The 26,324-nt window shown below is 39.6% G+C and overlaps 1 protein-coding gene across 2 annotated transcripts in view; it reads right to left on the bottom strand.

Annotated features, from left to right (window-relative positions):
* Positions 1-25,372, bottom strand: part of ARFGEF1 (ADP ribosylation factor guanine nucleotide exchange factor 1) — a 97,118-nt gene extending 71,746 nt beyond the window's left edge. For both annotated transcript variants that reach the window (XR_008575752.1, XM_054815650.1), the window contains exon 1: positions 24,605-25,372. Coding sequence is in view for 1 of the 2 variants with exons in the window: in XM_054815650.1 (XP_054671625.1) it covers positions 24,605-24,728 (124 nt within the window). In the remaining variant the exon portion in view is untranslated. The remainder of the gene's footprint in view (positions 1-24,604) is intronic.
* Between the last annotated feature and the right edge of the window lie 952 nt (positions 25,373-26,324).

Here is a 26,324-nt window from a genome sequence, read left to right as displayed (position 1 = left end):
TTTTAACTGTAGCACTATCATTAACTTGCACTAACTTTTAATACATCTGCCTTCAATGTTAATCTGTATCAGTGTATGTAAACAGCAAACCCAATGTATGTATCTAAATAGCAACCCCAAGCACAACTACAGGCTGGGCAGAGAACGAATTAAGAGCAGCCTGGAAGAGAAGAACTTGGGGGTGTTGATTGATGAAAACCTCAACATGAGCCAGCAGTGTGCGCTTGCAGCCCAGAAAGCCAACTGTGTCCTGGGCTGCAGCAAAAGAGGTGTGACCAGCAGGTCAAGGGAGGTGATCCTGCCCCTCTGCTCCCCTCTGGTGAGACCCCACCTGGAGTACTGCATCCAGCTCTGGGGGCCCCAGTACAAGAAAGACATGGAGCTGTTGGAGTGAGTCCAGAAGAGGGCCATGAAGCTGACTGGAGGGCTGGAGCACCTCTCCTGTGAGGACAGGCTGAGAGAGTTGGGATTGTTCAGCCTGGAGAAGAGAAGGCTCCAGGGAGACCTAATTGAGGCCTTGCAGTATCTGAAGGGGGCCTACAGGAAAGATGGTCAGGGACTGTTTACAAGGGCATGTAGTGATAGGACAAGGGGTAATGGGCTTAAACTAAAAGAGGGTAGATTTAAGTTAGATGTTAGGAAGAAATTCTTTACTGTGAGGGTGGTGAGACACTGGAACAGGTTGCCCAGAGAAGCTGTAGATGCCCCAAACAGCAAGCTGCTGCAACTTCATGTTTACAGGTACCGAAGGAATAACTAAGGAAGCACAGACTAATCACACTATTTAAGGAGAAGCATTCCAAACAAACAGCAGGTATATTTCGTAGATCTGCCTTGTTGTGGTTTAACCTGGCTGGCAGCTAAAACAACCACGTGGCCATTCACTCACTCCCCCCAACTCCCAGTGGGATGGTGGAGAGAATCAAAAAGGACCAAGTGAAACTCATGGGTTGAGATAAAGACAGTTTAATAGGACAGAAAAGGAAGAGAATAAATAACAATAATAGAATATACAAAACAAGTGATGCACAGCACAATTGCTCACCACCCAGAACCGATGCTCAGCTAGCTCTCAAGCCATGCCACATCCCAGCCAACCCCCAGTTACATACAGAGTGTGATGTGATATGGTATGGAATATCCCTTTGGCCAGTTTGGGTCAGCTCTCCTGGTCGTGTCCCCACCCCCAGCTTCTTGGATACCCCCACCTTCTCGTTGGCAGGCCAGCATGAGAAGCTGACAAGTCCTTGACTGCTTGGCAACAACTAAAAACATTAGTGTGTTATCAGCATTATTCTCCTCCTAAATCTGAAACACAGCACTACACCAGCTCCTAGGAAGAAAATTTAACTCTATCCCAGCTAAAACCAGGACAGTTCTACCAAACCCTGAAACCCTCTAATCAACTGAAATACTAAGTCTTCTCTCATTAGCTTAGAAAAACACAAACTAGTAAGCCTTGAAATGTGCACAGAAATACTGACATGTACATACACACAAAGAAAAAACCCAAAAGTAACAAATACAAACCTTATACAGATGAGGAGCTTCAACTTTTAGATGATACTAATCCTCTGAAGAGAGTGCTAATATAAGAAAGGAACATTATATGTTGTTACTTCCCGTGCCATACTTTCTGATATGTTAAAGGTTTGCAGCAGATCCTACTGAAGTATTTCTCTACTTTTATACCTGCAATTTAAACGACAATAACTATATGTATGATGGTCCTTACTGGGCTTTTTATCTGTGAAGCAATCTTCACAGTCTTAATTTTCTTTTTAGACATTCATTCATACAGAGCTACAGCTTCTCACCCCTGCTCACGATATAATATCATTTGGGAATATGAAACTCTGGTGTAAATTCTGAAACTTGAATGCACAACCTGTCTCTGCTCAGTCTGACTACCTGCTCCTTCAGCTCATTAGGTATGACATTTTCAAACAGAGAATCACTGGCAAATCTACTCACAAGAAGAAACTACTCTAGTGGCCTCATTCTGCTTAAAATTAATTCAGAATTGTTCAACCCAATGGGGTTTTATGACTAGATTTTCTGTAATAATCTTTCTACTTGCTAAACCAAGTTGAGACTACTGTCAAGCTGCTTCACTGACTACTTGGGAAGAAGAGGAGGAGTGACAGACATATAGGCCACACGTTGCCAAGGATAACTGAATTGTAGTCATTATTAGTAGCATTTATATTCCAATATGTGGTTGAAAAGCTCATTTTCTGCAGCAGTAAATCCCTATGCTTCCCCTCAATACTATATGGGTCTCCATCCTTTATTAAATCTACAGCAAACTCCCAGCAGTAACCAAACTTGTATCTTTACTCCTTAAAGAAATTTCTTATGCTTAGATCAAAATCAAAGAATGGAAGTAGACTTGTTATTTACATCTTTAAACACAGTTTCAAGAAGACGACAGCCATGTATGTTTATTTTAATCAAGCAGGGCATACCATCCAAATATCTTGTTCCAGTCTTTTTTGATACCTCCTCCCACTACCCCCATTGTTTCTGAGGTTTCACACTCAGAACTTGTGCCACACCTTTTCTGAGCTGAAAAGGTACATTAATACAAGCAACTTGGTTGCTTACTAAATACACAGAGACCTAAACAGATTACAGAAAGGATCTTCCCTAGAAGTACAGTTTTCCAATATGCTTCAATCCAGTCCAACTGAGGGTGACCACCAAAAAAGGTGGTTCCTCCTATTGCATGTTTTTCTTCATGCTTATTTGCACAGTCCTTACACAATCACTGCCAAGGCACAAAGTTTAAATAGCTTGATAATTAGAGTTTTCATTGGGTCAGTGAGCCATTTCAACTCACTGTAGAGCTGCATGATCATGAGCTGCCACACCTCATGCATATCACATGTTTTGGGAAGGAAGAGCTGGAACAGAACTGCCCATGGTAGTGGATGCCCCCAAGTGCATTCAAATAAATATACTGCAAAACTGTATGGAGTTTGCCCACTATGTTTCATTTGCAATAGGATTTTTGGTAATGAATTAAGTTTTGCAAGGACAATGATGTTTATCAGGTAAGGGGCGGGGCAGGAAGGCTGCAGCTGTATATTCCTCTTCATATTCACAATGTGTGTAGTTTTCTGACCCTTTGTTGTGGTTTAGCCCCAGCCAGCAGCTCAGCACCGTGCAGCCACTCACTCACCCCTAACCCCTGGTGGGATGGGGAGGAGAATTGGAAGAAAAAGGTAAAACTCATGGGCTGGGATAAGGACAGTTTACTGGGACAGCAAAGGAAGAGGAAAATAACAACAGTACTAATAAAAGAATATACAAAGCGGGTGATACACAATGCAATTTGCTCACTGCCGGGAACCTAATGCCCAGCCCGATCCCTCCTCCCTGGCCAGCTCCCCCCTTATACACCGAGCATGATGTCATATGGGATGGAATATCGCTTTGGCTAGTTTTGGTCAGCTGTCATGGCTGTGTTCCCGCTCAGCTTCTTGTGAAAATTAATGCTATCCCAGCCAAAAAAAACAGGACACTCTTCTTTCTCATTTCCTATGTTAAAATTCTTGTCTGTTGTGTAAATGCTGATTCTAGAAGGCTACAACCCCAGCATACAAACACAGCAACAGCTATCCAAGTTGAGAGGCAGGTAGCACAACATTCTGAAAACAGCATAAACTAACTACACTCAGATATCTGTATTGCTTTTTTGTATTTTTTACTGCTTAACGAAAGTAAGCAGTGTACATATCCTATGCAGACAGATGAGTCAACTACTATTCGGAACAAAGAACAACTCGGCAAGAAAAACTTACAATGTTGTTCAATGTGTTAAACGGCACAAACCTTTTTGTTGCTTAATATCCCTTTCCGCCTGACTGCATCATCTATCTATATTATGCCAGTACAACTAACTGTCTGTGCACCCCTGCTACAGAATTGCAGAGGGACCTCACCACTTGACAAGTAACAAAGCAATACTGCATAGAGAAAGTATAAGTTGAAGCTTTTAACTTAAAGTTTAAAAGATTTTTTTAAAAAATATGGATCAGTTCCTTTGTCTGGTTTTACCATGTGGCTAAGGGTAGGATGGGGAAGAAAACAAATGCTTTAGCCAGGATTACTGCTACTGCTGGGGAAATATGGGGTGCTAATTCTAACAGACTGGAATCACAGGAAGAATAGAAAAAATAAATTCAACATGGAAACATGAAAATGTGCATCAAGGGAAGTCATTTATTTCTTAACTAAATAATATGGGAGGACAAAATACTGCAGAGAAACAACAAAATTAAGACATACCCCCTAGAAGAGTCTGATCAAAGGATATACCACAATTGTTAGGATTAGAATAACTGCAATTTACAGAAAAAGCAATTTCCCAACTGAGTGCAATGGTATACGGTATACAGTATACAAAAAAAGTTGTTACCAACTGTCTCTCATAAAAATACCAACATGCTGGACTAAGAAAGCATTCCAAGTCTTTGGAGACAAAAAAAGGCAGCTTTTCTGCCTCAATAATTGATTTTTCAAGTATTCTTGCCAAGAATCATAAATGCCATCTAAGTAACCCATAATAAGGTAAAAGAAACTAATTACCAATTATAAATTCCATAAGATAGGGATTATAATCAGCATAGTTCTTTATAGAAGTGAGAATTTATATTTATATCCCCTCTATCATTGCAACCCAACATTACAAAGCACTCTATGTGCGTGAAGTTCCTGGACGTACTTGTAACTCCACTAGAAAGCGTTAGGAATGTACTCACTGAATTAAGTTTCAAATTTAAGGGAGGGGGGGAAGATAAGCCTTGAGGGATGATAGAATTAAATGGTATGAAATAATATGTAACTCCTATGGTTTCTCTAGAATAGTTCATGCAAGGTAACCGGACTCCTCCCCCTCCCCCCACTGTTTACCCAATTCAACTGATGGGACACATTAGTTTCTCAGTATATTCATCACAGAGAAAAAAAAGAGTGAAAAATCAGGACAGACAAAAATTCTTAACAGGATGTATTGAGGAGAGACTCAATACATCCAGTCCTCCTCTCTATCAATTTTCTCCAATATTCACTAGTTCATTTGAGTGAAAATTTGGTTCAGTCAGCAGAATTGTAGCTTGTAGTGCATGTAAGAGCAGGACTGCAGACACTCTCTGAGCATGGTGGCTTTACACTTCCTCAAAGCCACAAGGAAACCAGTAGCTCTGTTGTTTAAGATTGTGAAATGTGTAAACATGTTTGCCTAGTTCTAGAGACGATCAAATATTAATAACTCTTAATTTGCCACAGCAGCTTGATATGTTGCCCTCTGAGATTTAGAGAAGTCAAAAGTAGCCTCAGTTCTGCTGCAACCTTTAAGAAATTAACTTGGATCTAGGTCTTTATATTTTTCTCTTTGAGAACCGAATATAATATAGCTATTCTGGATTCACAGTAGAAAGTAGAAATTTAAGACTGCATATCTCTCAAAAATGTCTTTTTATATATATATCTACATATGCACACACACACAACTTCTCCACATATAATGTGATTTTTACTCCCTACATCTAATCTGTAACTTGAAGAGGAAGTTTTAGCTCAGCAGAACATAGGAAACACCTCAAGCATTTAACTGTTTGAATCAGAAGATACGTCATGACTGAAAATGTAGTCAGAATATTAACACATTTCCAGCCTCTACCCCCGTTTTAGACATCCTGATAAACTTTTTATGAAAAGTATTCCTATCTACTCAAATAACATAGATGATTCTTTTTATTTTGAAAAGTTAAAATTGAAACTCATGAACACAGGCAAATAAAAGAATTTATTATGTATGATATTTCTGGTGAAAACTATCAGATACGGAAGTACAGCATCACTTCTTACAAAGAAGGCAAGCTTGTGGTAATGTACATTGTGTCTCTTCATGTCAAGCTGGGCCTTTTTCCCTCCTTAACAGAGTAGGTTAGTTGCCCTTATTTTTAAGATCAAGCACATCCCTCACACCCTACCTGGAGAAGTGTGAGTTTCTGCCAAAATACAAAGATGACAGAAGCAGAAACAAATTTTGCAGATACAAAATTACATTTGAAATAGGGAAAGAATTTTCAATCATTTTTCATCTGTCTGAAAAAGCATATCTGAAATTAAAAATATTCAGAAACTAAATCCTGTGATTCATAACTCATCTGAAATGACACAATGAGCTTCTCTCTGAAGATCATCTTTAAGTCTGACCTTTAAGTTCAAAGCAAGCAAACATGAGCAGCCCAACTCAGAAAAACAAAGATGTGATAGTAAGAAATTATCTCACCCCTCTGCAATGTAATTGCTGGATTCTTCCATCATATTCATCCCTGTAAGAGAGACATTTCTGCACAGACTTTCTGTCTGATGTGCCACTGCCTATTACCTTTGGTAATACCTAAACAATGAACAGGCCACCCAGAGAAATGGTAGAGTCTGCCTCACTGGAATTACTCTACTGCTTGACAAGGCTCTCAACCTAATCTAACAGTTGGACTTGATGATCTTAAAGGTCTTTTCCAACCTAAATGATTCTGTGGTCCTGCTTTCAACAGATGATCTCCATAGGTCCCGTTCAATCTAGACTTCTCTATGACTTGACTCTATCCATTTCCAAAAGACTTCTGTTACACACGAACACCTCTTCAGCATTCACTAGCAGTCAAACAATGTGATAAATAAAAGGCTTAACAGAAACAAGTCTCTTAAGTATCTGAGTAACACTTAAAATTTAGTTAACATTTTTAGTTGTTTGTATTGACAACTGAAAAAGCAATCTAAACATTCAAAAGAACCTGTATCTAGAAACACAAAATGTTGCATTTGAGGTAGGATTTGGTTTGATACATGTTTCAATCTGCGTGTTTTCACGCATGCTATCTGCCAGACCTCTTCGAAGTGCAAGCTGTCAATGTAATCAACACCTGAGGAAGCTGTGCAGCAAAGCAGCCGGGAGGTGTGCTTTGGGACTTGCCCAAGCATGCTCCAAAGCCATCAGAGAACTCATCAACATAATCAGTGGAATACGAGAGATGTGATACATTTGTGGTTTAACCCAGAAGGCAGCTAAACCAGCCACATAGCCGTTTGCTGACTCCCTCACCCCCAGTGGGATGGGGGAGAGAATCAAAAAGGACAAAGAGTAAAACTCATGGGTTGAGATAAAGACAGTTTAATAGGACAGAAAAGGAAGATGATGATGATGATAATAATTGAATATACAAAACAAGTGGTGCACAGCACAATTGCTCACTACCCAGAACCGATGCTCAGCTAGCTCTCAAGCCATGCCACATCCCAGCCAACCCCCAGTTACATACAGGGTGTGATGTGATATGGTATGGAATATCCCTTTGGCCAGTTTGGGTCAGCTCTCCTGGTCGTGTCCCCACCCCCAGCTTCTTGGATACCCCCACCTTCTCGTTGGCAGGCCAGCATGAGAAGCTGACAAGTCCTTGACTGCTTGGCAACAACTAAAAACATTAGTGTGTTATCAACATTGTTCTCCTCCTAAATCCAAAACACAGCACTACACCAGCTGCTAGGAAGAAAATTAACCCTATCCTGGCCAAAACCAGGACACATGGGAAGGCCCCTAACCTTAGGCACCTTACTCTCTGACCGAGTTCTGTTTCAGGAGTTTATGCTCCCATGACAGAATCAACAACCTAGTAGCAGAACCAAAACCACCAATTTATGTCCCAAAGCCAATTTCTCAATTTTTCCTCAGCACCAATACTCTCATATTTTAACAACAGTAGTACAGTTGTAATCATAAAGTCCTGTATTTCCATAAATTATGACAGAAACTCAAACAAAGAAATAAGACTATATTTTCACTTATGTACTTGGGTTAGTTATGAATCAAATTTTTAAGGCCTAACCAAATATAAATTGGAAAATCAAGCTGCAGCAGTTGAGCTCTCCTTGTGTTGTAGAAGCATTCTGTTCTTCCTACTTCAGATACAACACAGCTTTTTACACCTACATGCAAAGTTTAATTCCAGAATTAGTGTATCTTTAGTTCATGACGCTATTCCCAGAAAACCAGTATTTTCATCATCATTTCATGTCATAAGACAGTGATTTGCATGCAGGACCTCTAGTCCATTTAGTTAAGAAAACAAATTTCTTTTTCCTTTGTAGTTAAACATGCATTTTAATACATAAAATAATAATAAAATAATTTAGCATAAACATTTTTGAACTTCTGCACTACCCATCTCAAAAGCTATTTCACCACAGACTGGAGACATAATGGCACTAAATGAAAATAAATTTCAAACAAAAGGCCTCAGTCAAGCTTGACAATGAATGTTTCATGAAATCCATAAGCAGGTCAGTGTCCAAAGATGCAAACAAAAACAGAACACCCCATCTCAGATTTTTAAATAAAGTTCATGTAAACTTTGAGAACTGAGGAACAAACCCAGAAATCAAACCAAAAAACACCAGACTGCATTGGACAAAAAGATACAAAACCAGCAAATTTTTCTTAAACCCTTGATATCTAGGCTGTATTTTGCTTCCACGAGTGGCCAACAGCATATGCTTCAGTAAATACAGATTATAAAAGCAGGGCAAGAATGCTACAATAGTCCCCTCCTACCAACATCTAGCCATCTGTAGCTTACACTCTTCCTGCACAAAGACTGCTCCTGCAGGTTTGACAACCCTTGCTAAATTTTCATTTAATCACTTTTTAAACCATTTAAACTTTTGGGATCAATGTAATTACAAGCTGCAGGAAAGAAAAAAATTTTGCTTTACTTTAAATAAGCTGAGTCTTTACAGGACCCCTGGATCTGCATAACAAGAAATTACAATCAATTATACTCTCTTCATGTCTATGTCACTTACAATCTTACAAACTTTCCTTATGTCCATCTTCCTCATTTTTTCCCACTTCAGGGAACAAGAGACATGGCCTGCTTCATCTCTTCTGGAAGACATTCCATACTTTCAATTACCATTGTTGACCTTCAATGCATCATCTCTAAGTCCACTGTCTCTTGGAGAGGCTGCAGAGAGCAGAACTACACATGGAATGCATGGTATCTTTATAAAAAGTGGTGTTAACAGCTTCATTTTTTTCTCTATTGTTTTCATATTTGTCTTTTTGACAAAGGAATCAATATTTTGATGGAATCATTCACAGTAACTCCAATTCTTTCTCCCACAATGGATCAAAGTCTTAGAGCCCATGTTTGTATATGCACAATTTAGACCAATTTCCTCCTCTGCTTCCCCTCTTCCACTCACATGGATTAGTTTGCATTTATCAACACTCAATTTCTGCCATTTTATCAAGAAGTGGGTCAGTATAGCACAACTGCAGGCTTTAACAGGTTGTTTTCACTCTTAAATACCTTCTTTTGTCACCTCACAATTCACCCCAATGAACCTCTAAAGAACTGAAATACCTCTCCGTTGGGAAAGCAGAACATGTACTCCTTGAGAGCTCAATACTTTCAGGAACGTTGGGTGAGCAATCTGGTTGAGGTTTACTGTAAAATTAGGTTACCATACGCTTAACTACACTCTCATTGACTCTGCCTTACAGATTTGTGATGGTAAGTTTCCCCTCTGCAAAGCCTGTGCCAGCTCTTCCTCACCACAGCACATGAATCCATTCCGTTCTCTACCAGCTTTATTCTTTGCTACAGTTCAGACTTGCCAGTCTGAAGTTCTCAAGATTTCTCCATCTCTGATACCATTGGCACTTTTTTGTTTTTAAAAAAACCAAAGAAAAAGACTGACCCTACTCACATTTAGTACCTTCCATTCCTTTATTAGCAATCAATGACATTTTAATATTACATGCTCTATTAAACAGTTCAGCAATTTCAGGTTAGATAACCTTTAAAAACTCCTAATCCTAATGAGTTAATATGAACTTTGGTTTAAACTTCAAATTGGGATTTTTTTTCTGACTCATTCCTTGTAATTCCACTATAACAAACTTCCTCAGCTTCCATATACAACAACAAGGCAAATAATGTATTCTGGTCTCCTTAAATGTCTTTATATTCCCCAAATGCTTCTGTGATATCATTACCATCTACAATCCTTACAGATATGGGTGTGTTTTCTTCCTTGCTAGTTGTTCATATCGACTTTATCACAGGCTTTTCGTAAGCTTTTATCAATAGCTGGTATACAGCTACTCTAATTGTTAACAAAACATGACAAAGAATCACCATGTTAGCTCCAAGCATTTTGCTCCCTTCCAAGTGTCCTCAATCCTGTATTATTTATTTATTTCAAAAAGACTATGTGCTTTAATGAGTCTTTCTCATGACTACTATGAAGCTGAATTTGAGCATATTTTAGCATATGTTTAAGCATATAATGATGAGAATGCTCACTATTACAGACCAGCTCTGTTACACCTTAAACGAATCCCTGGCTAGCACTCCAGAAGAACTCAGGAGCTTCTCAATACATCTTAATTGAATGTTACCTGTCAATGCAGTTGATTTATTTACCTAACAGGACTAAACTTTCTGTAAAGTAGAGCAAACTAAACATTCATACCTAGGTAATTAATGCTGTAATTAATGCTACAGAATTAAGCCTTTTCCACAGATTATCCCTCCTCATTCCTGGCCGGTTAACACAGCATCCTCATTTTAAAACCACTGATATTTCAGATGATCATTTTTAAAGACTTCTGGCATTCATATATAAGCAAGTACACATTTGTTTTTGACATAGTTACCTATTGATGAAACTATTTCTTGAGACTTCTCTGTTATTTTCTACTACATTCTACTTGCTCATTGGCTTGGTTGGTGACAACTGAAGACTGAAACAAATGTTTTACTAATGCTTCGTATTTATTCTGGCAAGGACAGGCTGCTGCTGCAGAACAAGACTGTCATTATGTTTCTCAGTCTTGTTTCTGGATCGTATGGCAGTATGAACAACAGCTACATGTCCACTTTTCACAGAGCCCACCTCTTCAGTAATACTTTGTCATGTAACATGATCCTTCAAATATTCTTATTTTTATTAAAAGCTTTTTTCATGAGTAAGCACGCATACACAGCAACAATGATGCATCCTTATTCCATACTTTTTAAAGTATAACCAGCTACTACAAACTACTATTACATACACTGAAGTCACATAAGTTTCAGAGTTTACTGAAGGTAAAAAAAAAGCAACTACACCCCTACTGTCCCCTCCATGAACATAAGCATACAGTATATTAAATAGGTGTGATACACATACAGAACAGACTCATAGAATAAAATAAATCCTGGCATATAATGATTATTATTCTAAGCCAGGCATGTGAGCATATTTATCTCAAAGTAGGTGTTTATTTTGACTGCTAAGAATATTTTTTTTTAATAATAAAATCCAGAGTTAAAACTGATTGAACTATGTACGTAGTAAACCTTCCCACATCGTGCAAAAAATGAACCTTCATGCTTTTTGATTATCATCCTGACGGCAGGGGCAATCATTTGCTACAAAATTTTCAATGCCTATGAGAAGGTTTCATATACCTTTCTGTTATGCAATCAGTACTATGAATTGTCAAAGACTACATACAACTGAGGACAATAAGATCTTGTGCAGTGTGAAGTTCTAAAAACAGCTAGAATCACATTAAAAGATCCCTTTGTAATATGGGAAAATCTCATTTTATTTTTAACCTCCATCCTTGCTGTAGATATCTAACTGCAACTATTTTTTGTCCTTTTGGAAATGGGTAGCTTAAAAGGTAATTTAGAAGTTGGAAATTGCTAAACTTTGTTTCAGATTTAAATACAAGATCCTTATAAGTTCATGATACCTTGAGAAATGGCCAAAAATAACCCCGCATATCTCCATTAAGTAGCCTTCTCACTACAGTAACTTCAAAAGCAATCTGCAAGTAGGGATGAAAAAAACAAGAAGCAAAACACATGACACTACAAGTCTCTTACCCATTTCAAGCACTAAAACCTTAAAGGTCACATGTAAGTCTATGCATGACTTCTACTACTGGTAAACTTCTAGTTAAAATAGGATTATGCCACCTCCCTCTTGCCGTAGCTCTGAATCATAAGAAAATCATCATCTTTTCCAGATACAAGAAGATAGCCAGGAGACTAGAATTTAATGATTGTCTATAAAATTCATCTAGCTACATTTGACAGAGAAAAAAAAATTGGAAAACAAAAAATTATGGACTTAAGTTTATTTTTAGGTCTACAGTATGCCCCCTAAAAAGGTTACAACCATATCAACTTTGTAATTTTCACTCAAACAAAAATTTGTATTTGTGATAGAAAGCTAAAGCTTTCGATTAGAAGTCCTAATGTGAGACCTTTCAAATGAAGCTTGCAAAGTGATCATGCTGTTACTAAAGTCATGATTTCTTCATTAGATTCTGATATAGGAAGCAGCTCAGACTAAGATGGTTTGAATGAACACAAAAAGTAAGAAGAGTATTACCGTACTCCGAAAGCTCCAGCATGGCCATCTTCAGTACAGCACATATGCATTAGATTATTAAATCAATGAAACCTTTATTTTCCATCTCCTATCTTTTATTTATATCCAAAAGAAATATTTTTGAAAGTTCAGACTGCTTAAATTAACACAACTACTCATATGACAACTACTCTTTCCTTTCTCAGATGCTGATCAGAAGATATGTGGAAGACTACTTAAAAAGGTCACCACTACACAATATTGTTAAGTCCACCTATGTTACACACTGTGTTAGAAGGAAGTGCTTCTTTTACCATTGCTTACCAAATCTGTGAAGAACAAGACAATTAAGGTATTCAGTTCAGTTATTTACTGGATCCACAAGTTCATAACAAATTATTTTGAAAAAGTGTACTTGCATTGACTACAGAAATGGGTTTTTTTATATACATGTACAATTTTTATTTAACAGTTATTACTTACACTTTCTACTGCACTGAGACTGTGCTCCTCCTACTTGTTCTTTAAGAGCATTTTAGGAAATGTGATTAAATAAATGCTGTTATAAACTACAACAGTCAGTCAAAGAACTTTCAAAATTACCTTCTCTGTTATAAAAGGATACTTGGTCTTTCTAACTATTTGGTGTTATTAAAATAATGGAAGTTTCTTCATATTTCAGAAGCTAGTGCATAACTCCCTGGCTATTTCTAGGTAATCTGTTTGTGATCAAATGCAAACATTTTCTACCATCAGCTAGTGGTCATCAAGCATCTATTAGATTACATCTAATCTGTGCTATTCAAGGCTTTTTATGATTATTATTATTACTTTTATATACCAATGACTTAATAATAATATTTTGGCCATTTCTTCCTCTACAGAGGTAGAAATCTTTTACATAAATTAGAGTTATGAATCATCAGTGCATGTACTACCACAGGTACAAGCTATATATGAAGAAAGGTAAGTGTAAATTTAGAGGTTTGTTAAGTTTTATAGATATTGGCAATAAATAGTAGAAGAATGTCTAACTTTGTTTTAAAAGGTCCTCAAATTTACTTTATTGTTCTCTAAAAAAGAAATTTAAAACCCTTCCTCTCCTTGTGAGAGTATTTCATCCTGACCCAACCCTCCCTCTAGTCCAGTTTCAGAGAACAGCTTTGGGCAGGGGGAAAAGTGAGATTTTTAGTTTGGAGGGGGAGGTGGGGAATGTTATTAAAGTGAACTCCTACACAGAAGCATAAAAGAAACAACCACCCAAAGGGTAGAGGTAAGAAATGTCTTAGTACCATGCCACCTGCCTCAAGTTCATCACTGAAAGGCCTAGAGAGCAACCAAGCAGACAGACAGCAGCTTCTGCATTCATGTGAAAAGGATGCGACCAGGACAGAATGGGCAAAGTGCTGCTTTTCCTTTAATGTAAAAGACACTGTTAATAATTCAAATATGGAATTTTGTTTCAAACTTTACAACACAATCTAAGACTCGGCAATGAAGGTCAAACTTAGCTCCTTTTCTGTTCCTTTCTGCATCTAAGATACAAAACCAAAGCTCCTTCAAACGTTGCTAGCCATCACAGTCTATTTGCCCCACAGTGTTAGAGACAATTTTAAAGAAGAAAATTTATTTCTCTTTACAGCAAAATTTCTAAGCACTAAAGATCTATTTATATGCATAATTACCCACACATAATCACATAAAATAAAGTGTCATGTCTTATATCACAAGCGGAAAACATCTAAGCGTCTCATTTCACTGCAGGTGAAGAAAATTTTCATCGTACTTTTCAGGCACTTAGGCAGTCTTTATTCGGCTTTCAAACTTTCCTGCAAATGCAGCTGTCCTATTCTAGCAATTTTACTTACAGCAGTTACAAAGCTCTATTTCCATTTCAGGATAATGAAAATAGAGGTTAATTTATTCCTATCCACTTTCTCATACACTGCACAAGATCCAGTACAGCATTCTTGCAGATGTCACAGTCCATTACCCAAATGAAGCGAGCTGAGTTAAAACTCTGCATTTTCTAGCTTTCCTGAGTTGCAGACAAAACCTGTGATTCTATGCCAGCTGCCGCACTCTTGAGCCACGCAATAGCACCACCCAGACCTTTAAACACACTTATAACCTGCAAGGTTGCTTGCCAGGCATGCACAGGTCTGTTAGTTTTACACACAACAGAACCACACCTTTGCGAAAAACATCTTCATTTGAGAGGGCATTGCCATTAGTTTATGCTTATTACCTGCATTAAAAGTACACTGTTTTGTCCAAGTATACCTGTGTTAGTTTGCAGCACAGTTTTAAAATTAAAATGACGGGAAGCTACCGAAGAAATCAAACCAGTGCCACACTACTTATATTTAATTTACAGATCTGAAATTTTCTAAGTGTACCTTGTATTACTCAACTGGACAGCAGAGCCCTGTAGTAGAAATACTATTTAACATCTTCAGCCAACCCCAACATTTTTATCTTAAAGTCTAAACATACTTTCTCCCCAGCTTCTCTCAAACTGCAAAGCTGCGCTTGTCAATGTTGAAGCATGTTGGTCATTCAAACATTCCTGACAACTAACTGCAATGTAAATTGATGCTCAAGAGTCCCACACTTACATCAAGTAAAAAAACAAAGCAGTAAAAACCCCTCGTATCCAGCACTGACTAAAATCTCTTGACATGAAATATTTACAAATCTAATTACACTCTTTTTCCTAAGTGAAAAGAAAGAATAACATAATAAAATCTGTTAAGATTATGCGAACAGTGCGTGCTAAAGACAGTGAGTGCAGAACTTATATTATTAAAGGATCATCTTTTTTAAATCTATCTCCCTCTGTGTTTAAGAACAGACACAAAAGAGGGCTTGAATAAATGCATTTATGTCAAGGGTGGGTATTTTCAATTATCTTAAAAATATCTCAATTTTTTTTTTCTGATACAAGAAATACATGAAGTGAAAAGAAGATTGAAGAGCACTGGACAGAAGACATTACACATTTGAACAAAAGCAAGTATTAAATAGCATAACATTGATAACCATGTAATCTTGTACCACATTAGTGTACATGATACATAGAGTATCAGAAATCTTGGGGAGGAAAAAAGAGAAGTAAAACATTCCGAACTGAAATCAACAATTTAAAAACAAAAACCAACCAACCAAAAAACCCCCCAAAAAACCAAAAAACAAACCCTCACAGCAATCATGCCCTAGATGTCTTAATAAAAGACTCTCTTAGTTTTGGTAAAACTGTTAAGCTGTTGGAGTGTGTATACAATTCTAAAACAAAAAGCTGGGATAAAAGACAAAACCCCCACACCCAAGCATGACAAAATAGCTAGTTAGATAATACAATTAGAATGAAACTTGTTTAGCAGAAAAATTAAATAATACAAGAACAGCGTATCTGCAAAGAACAGAATCTGAGCCATGTGAGTTTATCAAATTAGACAGGGGCCACTTTGGTCAAGTGTAAATTTGCTTTTCAGGGTTGGGTTTGTCTTTTTATTGTAAAAATCTACCTGAGATGTTACTGAAAATTTTCCTTTGTTCAAGCTCAAAAAAAAAAATCGCAGGAGGAAAAAAAAGATTAAAACAACTGAGCAGAAAGATATTTTGGGAATCTAATCAACCATTGCAACCAAACACATTACTGCTTTGGGATCCTTCACTAACATGAGTACATTTGATGGGGCTTAGACAAAACCTACAAGTAGCCACTTCAGAGAATAAACACCATCAGAATGCAGCAATGATCGCTCAGTTCAGGAAGTTTTGGCAATTTGTCATTCCTAGAGAGGCAAAAAAAAAATCAATGGGCAGGAGACCAAGGTGGAGGAAGTGAAATTCCCTCTCAAAATAAAAGCTCTATTTTTGGGTTTCACACACACACACACACAGCACTTCCACAATACACTAAGTACACAAGCTTCTTGGTATAACGTTTAAAAGTACAAACAGAGTTTCACTTAAATTCCCATAAAATCAAATGTGACTTTTTTATTAAAGAGAAAGAAATTTCCAAAACAGAATCGTCCTTTTTGCAGTTTAAGAGGAAGCATCTAGTGTGACTGCCTTTTACAAACTCCTAAAAGATACAACCAGGTGTAAAACATCTCTGAAACAATTTTTGCTCGAATTAAAACACATTTTTGGAAAAGAACATGTGATTTGCGACATCAGAGAATGAAAGCAGCCCACTGTTTCCCTACCTGCATCTAAACAGAAGCAACAGACTTAATCTTGATTCTTGTGCTATTTTTTTCCCTTCTCAAATTAGTATGGCTCTTCGAGCATGTCTCACTGATAGTAAAGCCCCCACACTACTGAAACCACAGGTAACATTACTCTAAAAGTTGTATCAGGTATAGAGTTAGTATAACCTCCACACTCCCTACACAAGCTTCAAAGCTGCTCTTGACATGCTCTTAGTATCATACTAAGAGCTCAGATTCTTCAAGACTGCAAGCTCTTTTAAGAGCTCCTGCTTCCCCACTAAACCCCATCATCTACTAATACCTCCACACTGAAAACTAAAAATGTAAAACTTCAAATTAAAGAAAAACAAGAAACAAAACCAAATCCAGAAACCCCCAAAGAAATCCAAGCAAAATCCCCAACACCAAAAAGAGTACCTAAAAGCTAAGATCATGGATACAGTGGAAAGAAACAACATGAAAAATGAGAAAAGAAGTTAACAAAATTTGTCAATATTTATCAATTCAAATGAAATTTCATCAGGTCTTTTCCTACTAGTTTGGCAGTTTTTACTTCTAATCATGTAAAATTAAGAACTGAAGAACACAAGAGTTACAGAAGACTAAAATGTGGGGAAAAAAGCCTTATAATTTATCCCAAAAAGCTTAAACTGGTGTAGGGCTTGCTTTTAAAAAAATTTTCAAAAATCTCTCTCAAATCCTTGCTGACTGGCATTTTTGTTGTCACGCACATCACGTTATCAGCTAGTCCACTACCTTGCCTGGAATCAATATTAGGCCAATACACTAGTAATTATCTAGGTCAGCCTGCTCATCCTTGTAACAACGCTGGCACAGTATTAGATGTCTTCTAGTCCTTTGGAATTTTTTCAGTGTCCTAAGATTGATTAGAAATCAATAAGGGAATTCTGCCAGATATTTCAAACTCTTGGACTTGACAGTCCTATTTTTAGCAGCTCTTTTACATTTAAACTCAAAATGGGAAGTATCATATAACAAGTATCATCTACCTTATCCCTCAAAACAGATATTTTTATTTAACACTCCTTTAACATTAAGATATCTATAAAATACATATGCTGGGGTTTGCTTTGGGTTTTGGTGGTTGTTTTGTGGTTTTTTTTAAAGTTCTGACACTAGGTGTTTTTCATAGAAACAAAACATATCAGCTACCATTTGTTCAATTGTCCTTGTACAATGTTCTCTTTCTGTAAAATCCCACAGAAGTATTTTATGTTTTCCCTGGTTATTTGGAGACTTTTTGTAGGTATGTGATTTTTCTTAAATATTTGGTTTGCCTAAGAATAACCTATAGTTTCTTCTACCATTTACTCATGGAAAGGACATAGTAACAACCGCCAGCTATGCACAGCTATCCATCTGACTAGCAGAACTAGATCGCATATTTTTGGCTTTCGGACACACACAACAGAGGTTTGCCTCCTCTTACAAATAAAAACTATCAAGCTTCTTACTCAGTTCTATTTCCTTGATATCTGCAGAGTGGTGTTTCCCAAGTCACTTCAGCCCCTGATGCTCCACTGACAGTAGGTGTCTTTCCCAGACAAAAATATTTTCTCCCAGCAAACCACCAATTTACACATCACACAGGAAAGCTCCCTGGCTTGATGCAGAAAACATGAAACTCTCTTCCCCCTGCCTATTCAAGTCAGTCACCAATCTACAGCCAACTGTTGCAGAATTGAATGAGTGCGATGTAAAAGTTTGGTGGTCTTGCTCCCCAGGCTCCTGGCAACATTTCATAGAATCTTCAAGGTTGGAAAAGACCTCTTAAGATCACCAAGTCCAACCGTTTACTTTAAAGTACTAACTAATCAGCAACTTGATAAAAATATCAACACCAAGGAAAAACTCAAAACTGACAGGTAGATGCCCCAAAAGAAGACAAGGCTTCCTCATCTAGCACTGTGTGAGTCCACAATTTCAGCTATGAGTTTTGCCAAGAACGGAGAAGAGAGATTGACTAGAACACCACTGACCACTAGAACACCCTCCCTATAAACACCCATGTGACAATCCTCCCTGACAACTAAACGAGTTAGCATATTTAACAACATGTTATCAAAATACTAGCTCAATACCAATTATTCTCTGAAAGACTCCAGAAAAGGTCTGGAATGTACATCTGACATCAACAGCCAAGCTAATTTGTTTTCCATTGTATATGAAGAAGACACACAAGAATGGCTACTGTCGTCATCCTGAAAAACATCAGTGGTTAACTGCAGATAATAACCATGAGAAGAGAGAAAAAGATGACAATTACAGGAATATACTGGAAGAGGGTACAGAAAAAGATCAACTAGAACAAAACCCCACAAAACAGTAAAGATATTTCATTATAAGAAACAGATGCACTCTGGTCACAAGGCAACAACTTTTCATTTTAAGCTTCAACATTCCAATTAGTGCTCTAAATACGCAGCAGAACAGAGATATTTAAAAGATGCCCTGTGTCACAAAGCTATGTTGAAATCTTTCAAGATTAGATTTTTTAAAATACTGAAAATCAGTATTAAAACTTTGAAACTAACAAAGGCTTTTAACTATTCAGGATAAAGTCAAAGTTCCACCTAAAACAAAAATACCATTTTTTTTCGTTCCAAGACAAAAGGCAAATATTTGAAACTCATTCTCCATTAACATTTTTCCAACCCAAATACAATCTCCCTTGTTTTCTACAAGTGTTTTTATGTGCACCCTGCCAACCATCCCCTTTCTCAAGGGAGATTAAAGCTCATCAGCACTGCCATTCTACACAGCCAAGAACTGTTCACATTTAAAACAATAAAAATTCCCACTATACACAACTTCTCTTAAATTAGCTCCATAAATTTGACATAAATGGCACTTTACACCTCAAATGCAGAAGGCAACCTGGAAAGCAGTTTATGGGGCCAACCAAACCTTAGTGTTACCAAGTCAAGTTTTAAATCTTTGCAAAAGTAGATGAGATCTTAACCACACTGAAACCCTGCTAGTTAAAGCTCATGCTTAGCAAAGCAAACAAGAGGAGGGAAGGGCAGCTGCAACTTTTAGGGATTTTTTTTTTTTAAATTTAAATATACATCTTGGTTTGTACCAGGGAAAAAACCCTCCATTTATCCTGTTTGCTTACTTCAAAATAAGCGTTTCAGAAGACCAACTACAAGAAAATAAATTCTGTATGGACAATGATGACTTGTATATTGTGAAAATAATTGCCTATAGGACATGCTGACAACAGACAATTGTACAATACTGATCTCTTTCTATTCAGCATAGAAAACACTCCAAAAATTCTGGGCTTTGGCTTCTAAAAAAGCACAACTAATTGTAATGAAAGATGGAAGGTAGTCTACCAAGAACAGCATTATCCAAAATACAAACAGAAATTTAGCTCATCCAACACCTCTCCAGTACAATTAATTCCAGAGGAGTAACACGATAATGGTCTTCAAAGTGCATTTTTAACTTTGTGCTAATTTAGGAAGGTTTTCTTCCAATGCGCCCAGCATTTGCAACACATACATGCATTTCTGCATTGACTGTTAACCTCGCTTACTCTGACAATAGAACATGATTATCTACATATGCAAAGGACACAAGAAATGAAACTAGGAAGCGTAAAAAGAGAGACAGAAACATTTATGCAGGTGAGACTTTCCCAGGACATTTACAAATCTGCATAGGTAAAGATATAGATGAATCTTCCCACCTCTGGGGTGAGTTCTACTCCAAACATTACCTGTTTTCAGAAAAACTAAGATTCAGTGCTTAATTATATCCTGCTGCTTCATCATCCTACGTGTGCATGTAATGGCAGCACAAACTGAACGGAGCTGTTACTTTCACACTGCATGAGACCTACATCATCCAGCAGGATCTTTGCACGACAGACTAAACAATCCAAGGAGCACCAAAGAACCATTTAAAACTAAGTTCCAGCCCTTCTTCACTCGGTACTTTCAGACTTCCAAATAGCACATGCCTGCTTTTCTTTAAAGTACATACCAGGTACATATCTGTATCACTTTACGTTATTTGCAGTTTGGAGTTTTATGGAAGAGTTGCTTGAGTCCTGATCTGCAGCGGAACTAGCAGCCTTTATAAAAGCAGGGAGTTCTGGTTTGCTCAGCCTTGCCCTTCTATAATCCACCTTTCCAGGCAGACAAATCCACACCCTGGATTCTGACACAAAGCTCTAACAGTTTTTGTTCAGTCTATTAAAAACTTTACATTCAGCTGAGGATTTTTTTTTTCCTCAAGACCTTTTAATACTGCATAATGCAGTATGTTTACTGTAAAGTTCCTAGACTATAATATGGCTGAAAACCAATACAGAAACAGCAGTGCAGGGAACTGACTGGGAAGGGAACCTCTAAATCTAATCCTGCTGTCAGCTTGCTGCCTGATGCTCTCTGCAAGTGGACAATTTTAAAGATAAACTCATTCCTTACATAGATTAAAAGTAGCTGCTATGCAAGTAAACGACATGAAGTTCTAAATTAGCTGTATTTCATTAGGTGACTAGAGAAAGAAATGTAACATTTTTTTACATACAGAGAATATCTTTCAGAAAGGACAACATTACATGAAAAAATACATTAAACTTGGAGTCAACTATTCTGTATTAAACCAGACACAACCTCATGAATCATCAACTATAAGATGCAAGTATCAGGGTTAATATCGTCCCTGTTAAAAACTGAAGAACATCTATAATTCAAGTTGCACTATTTAATTCATATTTTGCTTATCTTCTAATAGCAAAAAAAAAAAAAATGGTCTTACTAGAAGGACCTCATCTTAACACCTGTTCAGAGGTCAGACTGCCACAGTAACTTATATCAGGAATGTTGTGGGGTTTTTCTCCCTCAGAATTCACGAATCAAAAATAGATGAAGTATACTCTTAATGGAATGCAACAGCACAGGTTTTATGAGAAAATTTTATAAGAAAATATATAAGGATTAAAAATTACAATGGGATATTACCAAAGATTCTTAAAATACTGTTCGTCAACCTCAATCTAAAAAGCAGAGGTTTAATTCGTTTGCCTACTCTACAGGAATATCGTATTCCTGGTCATTGCTTCCCTGTTTCTGAAATATCAGCTCATCTTACACAGCTCATCTTATACAAACAATGTAAAACAATGTAAAAAATAGTGGATATAGGAAAAAAAAAGAAAACATTTCAAAACCATGAAACAAAAAAGTCTGGATTAGTAACAACTACTAGTTAGAACGTTTGATATACTAATAGTAAGCAACATTTTACTACAGTCATGCAGTCCAGAAGAAAAATCTTAATGGCAGAGTTTTGTGTTACATTAGATAATTTCAGTGAAGACTATTCTATTAAATATTCAGACTGAAAAAAATTGTTGATCTGAGGATATGTAATTACTGCCATGATTTTTAAAAGCTACCTTTTACTTAATAAATATTTTTACAAATCCAATAAAACTTCAAAGTTAGACTTTGCCAGAGTTCGCTCCAAATTGAACTTTACTCCATATTATTATTTTACTAATGTTTTATCATTAATTTTGTTGCTCTCTAAAATAAAGCAATTTCTCAGGAATAAGAAGTACATAATCCTTGCTTAAGGTGGCAAAGAAACATCCAGTTGAAGTGTTCTCCAACAAATGAAGAGCTAGATGGAGAGAGCACAACATGTGCATCCTAGTTCTAATTCTGCTATGAAAATCACAGTTCAGCTTTAACACCCAGTTGCCCCACATGTGAAATAAGGAGGATATTTACTCTTCTCTGAAAAGCTTTTTATAGTTAGACATGAGCACTACTTTATTCAAAAATTAGGTATTGCCACTTTTGAATTAGGAGTCCATCACTCACAAAACCACACAATGGACCATACTACGTATACAATCACTATGTTCCATTGGGCCACAATCTAAAAAAACTGATTTCAGCAAGACTCTATGGTAAATAACATAACGTCTGATACGTTTCAAGTTCATGAAACCCTTCTGTACACATAGCTAATACACATCATGTTGTATTTCTTTTTTCCTGCTTCACTGTATTTTTGTATACCCACACTCCATATCATTTTCCTATTTAAGCCCCAATAATGCAATCAGAGCCACAGGAGGTTTCAATGAAACTGTAGCACAGAAATCACTGGGATGTGTGCTTGGGGGTCTCCTTGCACAAATCAGTTTACAAGATAAAAGATCCAGACTACACCGTCTAGCAGGCTTGCTTTATAATCTGTGTAACACAATGGAGCCGTGCTTGGAGGGATCTGGATGATACTTAAGACAGATCTAGCTACTGAAATAAAGTACAGCAGAAACTCAAGATTACAGTGTCTAATTCTATGGATGTCATAAAGGCTGGATAAAAATTCTGTTCAATAACAAGAAAACATTTATCTGTTTTATTTCTAACCTGAATATGCAGTCTAAAGTCAACAGAAAAGCCAAAGGGATATCAGTTTGATCCCATCTGTCTAAGATGGGTCTAATCATAAGATTACAATGATTAATAATTCTAGTGATGAGAGATGTAAGAAAAAACTCTTTCCAATCTATTTGAATTATTAAGAAATAAATAGATGAACTACCGCCATTTCTCCCTCTCCATTTGTCAGGGTCTTTCACAAACAAAGAAAACAAGAAAAGGATTGTTTGGGTTTTTTTAAAGAAAAAACTTTAAAAGACAAATTAATAGAATGACAAAAGAACAGAGAGCTTGAAATTACTTACATTTGTTTTTAAAACAAGCAAGTTTCAGTTTAATATTATCTCTTCAAACAAATCCATTTAAATAGACATTATTACTGTACAAAATCAAGATAATTATCTCCAAAACCAGAAACAATTACACAAGAATGGGAGGGACATAATCCATTTATATATCATTTAAATAAAGCAGGCCTTTCTCCAGAAGTCTTTCAGTAAATACGTCAATATTTTGTCACATAGGCTCAAACCCTGCCTGTATTCATCACGCCAGAATTTTAAAGCCAAAGCTCTCCTTTCATGCTGCCTGTTATTGGATGTGTACATATGCCTTGTACTATCCAGCTCCAGTACTTCCGTCACACTTCTAGACGAGGTGGTGTTGACACAGCTGCACCACAAACCCAACACCCCTGTTCAGCCTGAAGCAGGCAAACATTTCCACATCTTCCGTGGCTGCACCGACTCTGCCATGCACGAAGCAAGCCCCCTTCCCCATCAGCTGTTTCTCCGACTCTAACGACACGGCTAAGGCTCTCCCTTGCACATCTCCTGGACCATCCTCTCCCTCTCCAGCCCTCCTTCCTAGAGGACAGTGTCCCGACTCCGAAAGGTCACCAACTCCAGACGTGGCCTGGTGTCATTGTCTCTCGCTTTCCACCACCCCCGCTTCCTCCCCCGTCCCTCCTCCCTTACCGCTGCCTGTCACCTGCTCCCTCCCCGCCGGCCGTCTGCTTCCAGGTCAGCTCAGCTCGGCGCCTCCGTTTCTCTGCCTATTCATCTTGCGAGCGGGGAGGAGGAGAGCCCGCCGGGCGCCGCAGCGCCCTCACCGCCGCTGTCAGCGAGGGGCAGTGCGCGGAGGGGCCGCTCTCGGCAAGGGGCGAAGCGCTCCCCTCAGCCCAGGGCACACGCATGCTGCCACAGGGCTTTGCAATCAGGCGACGACAGGCCTCGGCCTCCCTGCGCACCCACCCCGAGTCTCACACAACTAAACACATCCTCCGCTTGGTCCCAAAACCTGTGCCACGGCTCAGCCCGCAGCCCCACCTCCCCCCAGCCCTTCCCCTCCGGGCAGCACCCTCCGCTTCATTTCCCCAGAAAGGCCCCATTGCGCCTCTTCTTCCTCCCCGCAACACAAACGCGCCCCAGGCAATGGGGGAAGGGGGTCCCGGCGCGCACCCCAACCCCCGGCCGCCCCTTCCTGCCCCGAGCTGTGCCTCACCTAGGGCCACCTCGCAGGCTTTGCGCAGCTGGGAGTGATGAGCCTTCTTCACCTCCTTGTCGGCCAGGATCTTCTCCAGGGCCCGGGTCAGGAACATGTTTTTCGTCTTCTTCCCTTCATACATGGGCGCGATCGAGCCGGGAGAGGAGGAGGAGGAGGGGTGGGGTGGGGAAGGGAAGGGAGAGCGGGCCACCGGCCGCTCCCGCCGGGGGAGGGCTGCGAGGGGCTGGGACAGGCGATGAGGCCGCGGGGCCGGGCCGAGGCAGGCGCGGGGGAAGGGCTCCCTCAAAGGGAGGGCCGTGGCGTCCCGACACCCGCTCAGAGGCTCCCCCCGAGGGGAGGCTAGGGTGGGCCCGGGCGGCAGGGATAGCCAGCGCCCGCGGCTAAAGGAGGACGAAACCTTCTCCTTCCTTCTTCTTCCCCCCCCCCGCCCCCGCTGCGTGTGTGCGCGGACGGCGCCCGCGACGCGCTCAATCCCCGAGCCGCCGCCGGCCCGCACCCGCCTCCATTAGCGGCGGCAGCAGCAGCCGTGGCAGCAGCAGCAGCAACCTGCCCTCGCCATGTTGGAAGGAAACGACGTCAGGGCCGCGGCCGCACCGCTGCGGAGCAGGAGGAAGCGGCGGCTGTGCCCCGGCCGGGCGGGCGGAGGGAAGCAGGCAGGCGCGGGGGCGCTCGCCTTCTGCCCACCCCGCAGGCGCGCTACAGGTGGAGTAGGTCCGCGGGAAGCAGCGGAGGGGGAGGTACAGAGATGGCCGCTGCCACCAGGGAGCTGGCTGAGGAGGAGGAGGGGCAGGGCTTCCCTTCCGGGCCACCAGCGCTAAAAGAGGGAGGAAGGCTCCCTTGGGAAGCGCTACCTGCCCCTGAGGGGGAGCTCTGCTGGCGGTAGGGTAAGAGTGCCTCTTGGATAGGAGCTGCTGTCCCTTCTGCGGCCGCGGCCTCCCCTGACGGGAAACCCCCGGGGCTCTGCCTCCCGGGAGAGGCGAGCGGAGAGCAACTCTCCGGCGCCGAGGGAGGAAGAAGCGCGTTAGGGTACAGGGCGTGACCGGGCACCCCGCGCCCCTTCCCGGGGAGACGGGGAGCGCGGTGCCTGCCCCGGGGGCGCTCCGTCAGTCCCCTCCCCGCCTCGCTCCGGCGGGGAGCGAAGGGCCTCGCCTCCGCCGTGCTGGAGCCGCGCTTCCCGTGAGGAGCGGCTGGCGCGGCTTCTGTAGCTGCCCGCCCTCATCCTTAGTGCCCGCCGCTCTGGGGGCGTGGGATGAACGCTTCACCTCAGTGGTCTCCTGGAGCCCCTTCTGCTCGGGTGCCCTTTACCTATCGTCTTCAGCCTCTGCCTTCAAAATGCAGTCATCCCGCGCTTCTTCCCCATTGTGCATGCCCCAGGAGTACAGAGTATTAAAAAAAAATACTGCACCTTCACTTGAACAGTGACTTTTGTGTTCTGTTACTTTATTAAATTGTTATATGTTTTTGTAAAATTGTTTTTTTGGTTTGTTTTTTTGTCCGCTTGTGTTCTTTGGCCCTTTTTCCCCTCCCAGAGTGCTGAGAGGTGATTTTCTCGTGATACGTTCAGGGCCAAGAAAAGCTCTAGTCAACTGTGGCTAACTGGTAAGCAGCAAAAACATAATAGGGCAAGTTTTTGCAGTCGGAGGTGGTACACCAGTATTTAAAAGTAGAATATGGCACTAACTAGAGCCAGGTATGTTTCAGAAAATTTCTACTTTAA

This window comes from Grus americana, chromosome 2 (assembly GCF_028858705.1).
Source record: "Grus americana isolate bGruAme1 chromosome 2, bGruAme1.mat, whole genome shotgun sequence".
In the NCBI taxonomy this organism is placed as follows: Eukaryota; Metazoa; Chordata; class Aves; order Gruiformes; family Gruidae; genus Grus; species Grus americana.
This window is presented reverse-complemented; position numbering and strand designations above follow the sequence as displayed.